The sequence below is a fragment of the Brachyistius frenatus genome, unplaced genomic scaffold (genome assembly GCF_029030835.1).
Source record: "Brachyistius frenatus isolate BFR_SWC_R1_liver_20210118 unplaced genomic scaffold, ASM2903083v1 Contig_56, whole genome shotgun sequence".
In the NCBI taxonomy this organism is placed as follows: domain Eukaryota; kingdom Metazoa; phylum Chordata; class Actinopteri; family Embiotocidae; genus Brachyistius; species Brachyistius frenatus.
This window is the reverse complement of record NW_027210655.1, coordinates 1431488-1444116: the sequence shown is the minus strand read 5'-3', so window position 1 is coordinate 1444116 and position 12629 is coordinate 1431488. Positions and strand designations below refer to the sequence as shown.

At 44.9% G+C, this 12629-nt stretch overlaps 1 protein-coding gene across 3 annotated transcripts in view; it reads left to right on the top strand.

The window, feature by feature from the left end:
* The first annotated feature begins 4095 nt into the window (after positions 1–4095).
* lrp4 (low density lipoprotein receptor-related protein 4) overlaps positions 4096–12629 on the top strand; it is a 110544-nt gene continuing 102010 nt past the window's right edge. For all 3 annotated transcript variants that reach the window (XM_069705419.1, XM_069705418.1, XM_069705420.1), the window contains exon 1: positions 4096–4524. In XM_069705419.1, coding sequence (XP_069561520.1) covers positions 4464–4524 — 61 coding nt within the window. In that variant the 5' untranslated portion in view covers positions 4096–4463. The remainder of the gene's footprint in view (positions 4525–12629) is intronic.

Below are 12629 nucleotides of genomic sequence, written 5' to 3'. Positions count from 1 at the left end.
GCAGCTTTCTGGGAGCTTGTTGCAGATATGTGGAACATAGAAGCTGAACGCTGCTTCTCCATGTTTCGTTCTGACTCCGGGGACAGAAAGGAGACTCGTCCCAGACGACCTGAGGGGTCGGGATGGTTCATCAGGTCGCAGCAGATCACAAATGTATTTTGGCCCTAAACCATTCAGTGCTTTATAAACCAACAGCAGGATTTTAAAGTGGATGCTTTGTTGGACAGGAGGCCGGTGTAAAGACTTCAGAACTGGAGTGATGTGGTCCACTTTCTTGGTCTCAGTGAGGACTCGAGCTGCAGCGTCCTGAATCAGCTGCAGCTGTCTGATTGACTTTTTACAGAGGCCTGTGAACACACCGTTACAATAGTCGAGTCTACTGAAGATGAATGCACGGACACGTTTTTCCAAATCCTGTTGAGACATAAGTCCTCTAATCCTTAATATATTCTTCAGGTTTGATAGTAGGCTGATTTTGTAATTGTCTTGATATGGCTGTTCAGATTGAGGTCTGAATCCACAACTACATCTGGATTTCTGGCTCGGTTTGTTGGGAGTACTACAACTTTAAGTATTACAACTTTCCTTATTTTTACCATTCATAAAGTATTCTAATCGGGATTTAAGGTCCCAGATGATGTCGAGGAGACTTAACATTGAATAAATCAACCTTAAAACTCTCCTAATAGAAGAGGATAATGTGTTATTGTCCTGTACCTGTGCCTCGTTTACATTATTCCTCTCATGGGATCGTACATACAAAAGAATCTAAAGCCACACAAAAACAATTTTTTTTTTTTTACCACAAACACAGATTATAAATCAGAAAACAGCCATGTGACTTTTCTCGGGACGACTTCGTCCAAAAACATTGTTCATTAAAATGCTCTGTATCGAATCAGGAATAAGTGACGGCGCGGACCACTTTTATCGGGATGAAATGTAATACTGTGATGGACGCTCGACAGGAGAACAGAAGCGGGGAGGCGTGCGCTGAATGATGATGCCCTGTTTAGAAACGCGAGGCGGTGGCATCCCAACCGGAGCGGCCTGGTAATTAAGAAAAGTGGAGTCCAAAGCCTCCTTTCCGGGGATACAAGAGACACATGAATATGTAGATCGAGGACTCTGTGTTTAAAATGAGATTTTGATGTTTTATTATCAGCCCACTGTCGCGGTCCTGTAATAGTTTTGACATTGTTTGTCACACAAATATCACAGCAAACCGTTGCAACTTATTTTTTTTTTACCATCAAATATTGGATGTTAGCGTTGCAGACCGCAATAACTCTTTTATAGATTCAAAATGTACACCGGTAACAGCCTCCGAATTATTATTGATTGTGAAATCAGTTTTTTTTTTTTTTTTATTATAATTTTTTTTGTTGACTCAAGTAGTTTTGGCAGTTTTTTTTTATTGTTGTTGTTTTTTTGTTTGTTTTGCCTACCATCAGCTTTTTTTATTTTTTAACTCGACCGTCAGAAGTTTGCATTGACATGTAAAAGAAAAGTTGTGTTTAGATTTATTTATTTTTTTGTAATCACTTTATTTTTGTTGATGTTTTCTGGAGGATTTTGTGCATCACCATGAGCGGAATAAATAAATACAAAATGAAATGAAGCTTTGTGCTCTGAACATCTCTGTTACAGTTATTACCCCCCCTCCTCCCTCCCACTACCCCACCTCCCTTCCCCCCCATCTGCGCTCTCTCTGAAGAAGTGCCGAAACATAATGAATGTCGGGGTCGAGCTGACACGCCTCTCGCGATAGGTGTCGAGTCACAAACTGTCACAAATCTGTGATTTGGGACGGCTGTAACCCGGGTGGGCGAGATCACAAATGAAAATGTCAGATTCTGTGTGAGCTGTATTTTCTTTTTCACGCTGTGATTACAAAAACAGAAGTGAGTCACTGTGGACGGTGGAGAGCTGAGTACCAATAAGGGATGCTCTGAAACTTGGAGATATTTTTTATTTCCCAGATCAATATTTTCAACACAACATTTTGTTCAGATCTTCATATAATCTGGATACAATTCAGTACATGTGTATTTAATGGAGCCTTTTATTGTCTCTATCTATCTATCTATCTATCTATCTATCTATCTATCTATCTATCTATCTATCTATCTATCTATCTATCTATCTATCTATCTATCTATCTATCTATCTATCTATCTATCTATCTATCTATCTATCTATCTATCTATCTATCTATCTATCTGTCCGTCCGTCCGTCTGAATAAAGAGATCCCCAAAACGTGTTTGACCTTTGACCTCATTGTATGTACTTGATTAATCTTACTCAGTGCATACTTTTAATTGAAAGTGTACTGCATCTGTTGTGGTGCTTTTTTTAAAAGTATCCATAAAGGAGCCTGTGAAATATGTTTGTGATCTCTGATATTAAGATTATCGGGCGTTTATATAATAGTTCCCTGGTGTGCATCTTCAGTCTTTAATATTGACTGTAAAGAGATTTTTATTTTGGCTCTATTGTTGTTCTGTGGTCGAAAGTAACTCAACAGTATAACTCGAGCACCATACAATGCTGAGCTACACGTACTACAGCAGTGTTTTGTTTTGTCAGGGTTACATTTCAGATAGTCTATGAGTTGTTAACACCTCATCAAATAGAGATGTTTTTTTTTTCCCCCTCATGGTTTTGTTTCAATAAATGGAAGAAAAAATAAAATCAAAGATTAGAAGAAAAAGTCCCAAAACTGAAAATAGATTCATATATAAAGTATAGTACACTATAGAAAGTAGTTCAAACTATAGCTCCACCAGAAGCAGCTACAACAGCAACATGCTGTTTACACTGATTTAGATTTAGACTTTATTAATCCCGCAGTGGGGAAATTCGGTCGTCACGGCGGCAAAGAAAACCAAAAAGTGCACACAATATGAAAGAAATTACAAATACGTATAAGATATAAGAAATAAGATAGATACAAATATAATTATTTTAGAATAAATACACACACACAGACTATATACACACAAAAAAAACCCCAAATAAAATAAAAATGAATAAATACAGTTTGGGATAAATGGAAAAAAAAGTGTCTAGTGCTATGAAATGAAATGAGATGAACATGCTTCAGTATTAATAATCTAATGATGTTATATAATGTTAAAATAATATATCAGTCACTGGGATGAAATGAATTCTTTCACATTAATACTTGAAGTGTAAATTTGTTTCTCGTACTTTATGCCGGCCTACTTTTACTTACTTTCTCTTCGGTGCAGGATCTGAATAAATCCTGATGGAACAACTTTCAGTGCAACAGGATTGGACTCAACTGCATAAACTTGTGGTGTAACTGTCATCTTTATTACAATTTCTATATATATATATATATATATATATAAAGTGTCATTCAAGAGAAAGGAAAACATACATCCCCAGTGGCCTTTTAGGAATTAATTAAATTGTAATAATAACTTTTTTGTAAGTCTGTGGTCCTGAATAACGACTGTGAAATGACCTCATCTCATGATCATTACACCCTACTGTAAAAAACCCACTGCTCTGTCATTTGCCTCCATTGACTTAAGTGACAACAGAGAAATGCCCCCCCCCACACCCCACACTCCCCCCCATCCTCGTCATCTCCTCCTCTTTAACCCACGTTGTGTAAGAAAAAGAAAAGAAGGCAGAAACAGAAGAAGAAGTTTCTCCACGTTGTGCTTGAGAGGCACAAACTCTTTCCTCGTGCCTGCAGAAGCTGTCTGATTTAAACCTTTTCCGGACCGGCTGCCTTTTAAAAAGACGTACTTTAAAAAAAAAAAAAAAAAAAAAAAGCAAATGACACAACCAGAGATTATTTTGGACGAGGCGATTTCTGGCGGGATGGGGGAACGGGGAGGTCGGCGAGGAAAAATAAAACCCGGAAAAACAACACATTGGGGAGACTTGATGTTTTATTTGGCGTTTTATGACTTTTTGTAACGACAGCGGTGTGTCGTTGCGGCTGCAGCACGCCCGCGATAACTTACAAATACCCGCGGTAGACATAGCCGGCACCCCCGCAGCTCGCGTTTGGTACGATCCACAGCTCCTTTTGGTATCTACAGCGTCGAGAACTACAGCACAACATGTTGGAGACCGAAGCGGAGCTGTCCCCCTGCGAGTTAACTTTTTAATCCGGGTTTTGTCGCGTTATCGCACACAAGAGGAGGAGGAGGAGGCGGAGGAGAAGTCGCGGAGAGAAAAAGAGGACAAAAAGTCAGTCATGGTATGAGGCAAGGGTGAAAAGCCGGAGCGTCTTCTTGTAAACAAAAACAAAAAAGAAGAAGAAGAAGAAGAAGAAGAAGAAAAAGAAGCCCGTTGATATTTAATTGTGCAGAGAAGAAGAAGGAGAACCAGAAGAAGAAGAAGAAGAAGAAGAAGAAGGGGGTGGGGGGGAAAGGGGAGAGGGAAGCCCGGAGAAGAGAGAGAGAAAGCGGGGTACAAGATGCAGCTGGCCGCGGTGCTGTGGGGCGCCCTAATAACTTTGCTTCTCAGCCAGAGTCCAGGTAAGAAAATGTCCGTTTAACAACGCAGCGAATTGGACTTGGAAACTGCATGTGAGCGTGTTTTGGAAAAGGTGGACGGACCCTTTTTTTTTTTTTTTTTTTTTTCTGCACCGCTGCTGTTTGGTTGTAGATTTTTTTTATTATTTATTTATTTTTTTTAAATTTTAATTTTTTTTTATCAGCACTGTGAATTTGTTTCTCTTTCACATTCAGAGAACAGCTAAGTTTCCCCATTATTCGCCATTTAGGTGGTTAAAATAGAAACTGTGGTGGAAAAATGTACTTTAGAGAGAGAAAAAAAAAATGCCTTGCCTTACACCGACATGCGTTGGAGCCGATGGTCCGAGCTCTCGGGTCTGAGGCAGCCTAGTTGTGTTTGATTGATTTCACTTGTGAACATGTTGATTTTAATTTAAAAATGTTTTTTTTTTTATACTGATCGTGATGGAGTGTTTGCACCGTGGACCCTACTTACCCGGTACGCCAGCTGTACGTGCAGCTGGAAGTACGTTGGCATTGAAATGTGTGATTTGATATGTTTATGGAAGATTTTTATGAGTGATTGTTGTTGTTGTTGTTGTTGTGTGGTGTTACATTAAGGTTCGGCTGTATGCAAGATACTACAGTATATGGAGAGGGTGTGTGTGGATGCATGCACATGCCCGATGTGCTGTCAGATGCCTTGCCATTTGCCAGGTTGCGGGTGTGGGAAATAACAAATAATCAGATCTTAACTGAGATTTTGTTTTGGTAATGAGATTCTGCAGGGTTTATAAACTTTTGGTAGAAAGTTTTGCACTGAACTACTTCCCCCCCCCCCCCCCCTCTGTGAGTGATCCCGGGAAGAGGACGGTCCTGTTGGTGTGTTTGCAGCTCAGTTTCACACAGAGAGGGAAGAAAATCAAGCCACACCGCTCAGGGCTCTTGATGATTGCAGGTGAACTGGCTTGTTTATCTCTGATAAACTTGCATCCTGTGCTGCACCGCCCCCTCCACACACACACACACACACACACACACACACACACACACACACACACACACACACACCTCCTTCTCCAGCAGCAGCACTTACGATTTCCCCCCCCCTTCCTTATGTTTCTTTAACACCTTGTATTTACAACATGTTAGAACAGCCGCTGGAATGCAAAGGACCCTACTGGAGCTATTTCTAAACACACGCACGCACACACACAGACACACACACATTGGCTGGCGTGCTCACACACACGCACACGCACACACACACACACGTGCACGCGCGCGCACGCACACATTGGCTGGCGTGCTCTCTTGACATGTCATGAAACGATTTTACCTGACAGGATAAGCAGGAATTACATCTGTAATTGGCCGGTTGGACCTCAAAGGGAGGTTAGTTTTTATTTATTTATTGTGAACAAGTCCCAAATGTCACCGGAAGACCGTCTCCACAAATGTCAACCAGATAATGGAGTCAATATCTCGGTTGAAAACAAAAGCCACCCTCGGATGATCCGCATCCTATTTATAGTTGGACCTTTCATCCTTTTTTCTTTTTTTTTAAGTTGTGGCTATCGGAGCCTTCCCTCTTTATCTGGTGGTGGGTGGGTGGGTGGGTGGTGGGGGCGAGGTGGGGGGGGGGCGCACTCGTCTGATTATGGACTTGTTCTGTCATAAAGCAATTATGTCTGCCGGGCCCCGTATCATGTCTTAAAACACGTCTTTGTCTGTCGCGTTTGAGCGGCTGCTGATGCCGTTTGGCGACACGCACAAAGTACCACGTACTTTGATGGGGGGTGGAGGTGGGCGGGGTGAGGGGGTGGTGTTGGGGGGGGGGCTGATAGTTTAATTCCAATTTCCAATTCCAGATCTTTAAATCTGATTGTTTTCCTGCCAAGAAATTCCATCTCGAAGACTTCTTTCGTCAGAGGTTTTAGTTCTGCCGCGGTGGAAAAGAAGCTTTTGAAATAGCGTCATGTGACACTGACAGTCAGATTTTTCAATAATGAAAAGATTATTTTAGGACCGGTGGCTCCCAAAGACGGGCTGTCATAACCACAGCTATCCGGCGGTTGGGAAACTCCAGCGTACATGAAATTAAAAAAAACAAAAACAACAAAAAAAACAAAAAAACAGACAACGATAAATATATCTGTCGCCAAATGATCGGCGAAATAAAATGTGCAAAAGCCCCCCCCCTCTCTCCCTCCTCAAAAAAATAAATTCCAGGCGGTGGAGGCGTTAAATGTTTATCGTACGGGCCGCAAATATTGGCGAAGACGTGCATCAATCCGACCCTGACGTGTCAGGTTTTTATTTTTATTTTCTTGAACTGTCGTGTTTGAAGATAAACATCATGGGTTCATGGGGAGATGAATAAAATTAGTGAAGGCTGTTATTTCTAAGATGAAGGCCAAGCTGCCTGTCCCGTCTGACAGGAGATGGCCTCAGGCTATAATTTATTAAAGTGACTGTGCGCGTGTGCGTGTGCGTGTGCGTGTGTGCGTGTGTGTGTGTGTGAGAGGTCAAGATGCTTCCTCAGCTAAGTCTGGTGGGGTTGCGGTAGCTGGTAGTAGTGCTCGGACTAATGGCGTGTTGGAGAGCGTGTTGTACGCTTTTAATGATGCGCTCTGGGACGCCCCCCCCCCGCCCACCCCACTCCACCACCACCACCACCACCACCACCACCACCCTCAATCGGCTATCGATCCGACTCGCCGCTTCTTCCCGTCAGAACCTTCAGCACGTCAGACGGCGTTCGTTGCCGAACCGTCCGTAAAGATCCTCCTCGCTGCCGCTGCCAAACAAATGAAATAATACATAATACAAACAATAAAACGATAAATGACCCAGAAAATAATAATAATTAAAAAAAAAGGAGCGATCACAGTTAAAGAAAAAAAAGATGTGGGCTGAAAAAATGCGACATCTCCGTCCTAAAAAGGTCCTTTTGTAGTTTCACATGACTCGAGGATATCTCTTCAAACAGCTTTTGTCCAACGAAAAAGTCTCAAACCAGAAAGCGTTTTTTTTTTTTTTTTTTTTTTGCTCGATAAATGACTTAAATTAGTTTAAGAGACGGTTTCGACCTCAGAAGAATCACAAGAGCGTCTTTGACGTGATGTGAAACATAATTCACGATGAAACAAAAATCCGCCGTCGACGAGGTACTTTTGGTATTTCCTGCTAAATCGGCGATTTTCATGTCGGCGTTGAAATAGACGCGTCTCAAACCCTGCGTGCGACTCGGCTGTTCTTTCCGTCTGGTGTTTTTGGCCTTCGCCGTGTGATCTCGGCACGAGCGGTCGATGAATAAAGGGAGGTGTGAAAACCGCGGGACGGCGGGAGTTAATGTCAACACGGACAATCGGGGAGAAAGTGGGTTTTTCAAGGCGAAGGTGTGGCGTTACGGCCTCGTGTTTGCTCTCTGCTGCCCTTCACTCCACCCCCCACCTCCCCTACACCCACCCCCCGGCCCTCCACCCACTCTTCCCTCCCCTCCCCCCCCCCCTCGTTGGGCTGATTGGTCCCCTGACATCGCCCCTCTTCAATACCTGGACCAACATACGCTCTCACTTTTCAAGGTTGTTGGTTTTTTTTTTTTGCTTAGTCAGCAAGCGTTAAGAATGTAAAATTCATGACTCTTTCGTCTTGCAGAACGGCGTCCCCGACACCGCAGCTGATGAAGCGTCCCGAAGAGTAACTGCGGTCGGTGTTAGCGGCGTCGCAATGTTGATATTTCCCCGAAAGACGTCGGTCCACGGGCAGATTTACGGCGCGCCGCGGTGGTTTTTCTTGGTGCCGATTCCACTCGCGTAGGCGACGAAGTGTGGGGGGGGGGGGGGGGGGGAGGAGAGGGGTGGGTGGGGGGGGATTTGGAGGATGTGACTGCGGTTTGGGTTGACGAAGCGAAGACGTCTTTGTCTTTACTCTTGGCAACAGTTGATTGTTGTTGGCATTTAATGCACGTTCACCTTCCACTTTTTTTGTTTTGTTTGGTGGCCTGTGTGTGTGTGTGTGTGTGTGTGTGCGCCCGCCCGCCCTCGTCTGGTCTAGCTGGTTAGGTTGGTGTCGGCCAGGCTTTTTGCCTCCACCGAGCGGGGGGGGGGGGGGGGTTGCAGGCAGAAAGGGCCACATGATACCCCCACTGTGCTTTGTGTGTCTCTGCTGAGGGGATGGAATTGCACCTCCAAGGTAGCGGGTGGAGGGGAACCTATGATTACTTGATCCCCCCTCCACCCTCCCCCCATTCTCATATAGATGACAGTCAGACCTCAGACCCCCCCACCCCACCCCACACACACCCACCTACCACCACCATGCTCCTCTCCTCGTGTTCCCCCCTACCTTCCCTATAAATCACCTGACTCTCCACCCCCCTCCCCCGGTGGGTGGGGCGGGGGCGGGGGCAGGCTTTTTCGACTTTGGGGTCGTTTCTGATTTCAGAACATGATGCCACAGCCCCGGGGCCCTTTTCAATTATTCTCACTGCACTAATATATGTCACAGATGTCAGCTTTGAGAGCTCGCAAGCAAGCAAACAAACAAAAAGTCAACCACCGGCCGCCCTCAGCAGAGAGAGACAGAGACGACGACGGAGACGGACAGACGGAGACAGACAGACGGAGAGAGAGAGAGAGAGAGAGAGAGAGAGAGAGCTGCGGTCCCCAGCGTGACGACAAAAGTGATCCACTGGGAGAAGTCGGTGCCAAAATGTCAACAATGTTTGAGGAAACCCAAAGTGCAGTTTAGCTCCTCGATCTGCGAGGGAGACTCCCCCCCTCCACCCAACTCCCCCTTCCCTTTTCTAAAGCGAGCTTGTTTACCAGCGTTCAAATGGTTGGTTTCAGTTCTTGTTTGAGTGTTTTGAGCAAAAAAAAAAACCCAAACATACAAATTAAAAAGACACATTAAGGTTTCTGAGAATGTGAAAACTCGCGTAACGCCGGTTGTTAAACGGTCCGACACGTTTTTTTGCGACATAAAATTCAGGCCACCTCGCCGGAGAGGTTTGGTATCGAACGTTTTTTTTTAGGCCATGTCGTAGGAATCTGAGTTCCTCAGGGGGAGTGGGGGGGGGGGGGGTAGCAGATTATTGGAGACTGTAATAAACTCTGCTTCTCCGTCTCAGCGGGGGTCTGCTGTAGAGGACAGAAAGATAAGCAGGGCTGCAGACTCGCTGTCTGAGCTGGGGGAGTCGGGTGGTGGATGGTGGTGGTGGTGTTGGTGGTGGTGGTGGGGGAGGGCGGGCAGGGACACAAAGACATTTTGAAGGACACCCACACACGTACAGATCTATAGTAACTTAATTCTTCACTCCTCTCTCTACTGGGACTTTTGGATGGGGGCGGGGGCCATCTGCGGGGAAATTAATGAAATTTCTGCCGAATTTTGGTGGAAGGCATTAGCGCCCACTGATCGTGGCATCGCTGCGACGGAAGACCTCCTTCCATCCCAGAATTTGGTTCATCAGCCACGCACGAAAAAAATAAGCCTCTTCTTTCTGCTGCATCGTCTCGGTAACCGAGACACGCCCACGCACACACACACACACACAAAAATGAAGACATTTGTCTCATGCCAGTGTCTGTATGGATTCAGTCTTTACTGAAAGGGCGATGGGGGGTATTTCCAGCGTGTCTAATGGGTTAACTGCTGTGTGGTTTGGAGATGACTTATTTCTGTCGGGGCAACAGAAACATCCGAGCAGTTTTTTTTTTTTTCTTCTTCTTGTTCTTTCGAGGGCAGGACAGTTGTCCCCTTGTCGGTTGTTTTTGGGAGGGGGGTGCGGGCGGTGGGGGTTGGGGGGGGGGTACGGTGTCCAATCAATCTTGGAAATGAATGTCCAGTTGAAAAGCTTTATTTTTGAATACACGGCAGTTAAATCATTAATTTCTCTCCGTTGGATGATGATGATGATGATGATGATGATGACGAGGACGATGACGATGGATTAACAGCAGAGAAAAACTCCTCTGATTTTTTTTTTTTTTTTTTTGATTTGTCAACATTTGGTGAACTCGGTTAAAAAAAAGAAAGAAAACTTGGGAAAAGTTGAAAAGTTGACGACGCTCCACTCTATTTTTCTTGTGAGCAAATCCCATAAAAAGATCAACTATTGTCTGCGTAGCCAGAGTGCGATGTCGTTTATTCCCTCGCCATCGTTCGTTTGCTCATTCGTACGTTTCAGCCCAAGCAGCGCTCGCCTCTTTAGCGTCCTCCTCCTTTTAAAAGGAGCAGCGGCATGAAACGCCTCAGTCGCGTATCACGCACTTATTTGTAATCCTGAAAGGATCGAAACGGTGCCGTAACCCTCCTGCAGCATCGTTAATTCACTCCTCGGCGAATTCTGGTCTTTGGAATAAAGTCGAGGTCAAACGTCCTCCAAACGAGTGTCCGCGTGAGACCGTCAAACGCGCCGCTAAGCACCTTTTCTTTTCTTTTTTTGTGTGTGGATTTGATCTTTTAACACTTTTAAGGAGTTAAACCTGAACTCTGGAGTTTAAACCCTTTCACGGTGTCGTCAGCCCGCACTTGAAAGTATTATTTGACACCGGCGGAGTTCAAATTTCATCACGCTATAAAGGTTTCAGATAGAAATGACCCCCCGCCCCCTGCTGAGAATGAAAAAAACAAACAAAAAAACAACGAGATATTTATAAAGAGCATCTCTGAAGAGGAGCTGTCGTTGAACTTTGAAAATAAAAACCCTCAAACAATCCAACTCTTCCACATCCAGAACTTTACTGTCTAGTTTTATTAAAGAAAGCCGCACACTTGGTGGGTTTTGGATGCTCAAAATACGGCTTTCAATTATCATTTCCATCCTTCTGCTTCATCTTCTTCGTATATTTTGTTTTAATTTTTTTCCTATATTCTCCCGTGGGATAGTTTCACTTCTTTTTTTTTTTCTACTTTCCTGATCATATCTCCGTTCCTTTTCCTGCTTCATCTTCAACTCTTACGGTCACCGTCTCAACACTGTCCCTGAGGGGTGGAGGGGTTGGGAGGGGGGTGGGGGGTGGTCCTACAGATATAGGGGGCCCGCAGCTGTCTCGCAGGTGCCCGATTAAAGGCGCTTCACCTCCCTCGACGTGCCTGCATGCACCGACAGCCTGTTCGGGCACGGTTCTTTAGGAACACACACACACACACACACACACACACACACACACACACACACACACACACACACACACACACACACACACACACACACACACACACACACACACACACACACACACACACACACACACACACACACACACACACACACACACACACTCGCAGTGTGATATGATTTGGAGGAGACACACACACACACACACACACACACACACACACACACACACACACACACACACACACACACACACACACACACACACACACACACACACACACACACACACACACACACACACACTCGCAGCTTCCATCGCGAGCTTCAGATAAGATTAGAGTGTGATATGATTTGGAGGAGACAGCACACACACACACACACACACACACACACACACACACACACACACACACACACACACACACACACACACACACACACACACACACACACACACACACACACACACACACACACACTCAACTCGGCACACTGTCTCTCCAACACACACCGCATTAAGAAACGTGCATTGTAGCAGCGAGTAAATCAGCTTTGTTGCTTTTAAACAAACTCCAGTTTAAAAAAAAAAAAAAACAACAACACAAAATCACTTCTGAATCTGAATCTTTGCAAATAAACCCGATCGCCGGTCGACGCGATGTCCAGCTGATGTTCGTGTGTCGTACGGCTCCGTTAGAAACAGCTGACAGGACGTGGAGGACTTTAAAAAAATTTTTTTATCCCGTCACACGGCCGTACAGTACGAGCACATGGTCGAACAGCCCCCCCCCCCCACACACACACACACACCTCCCAGGGACTCGACTACAACTGCGGGGAAGCACCTGTTAACATATCTGATGTCCCTTTGAGCTGTTGAAACCAGAAGACGGCACGCTTGCAGCACCTATGGAAATAAATCTGCATCCAAAGACATATCACACACACACACACACACACACACACACACACACACACACACACACACACACACACA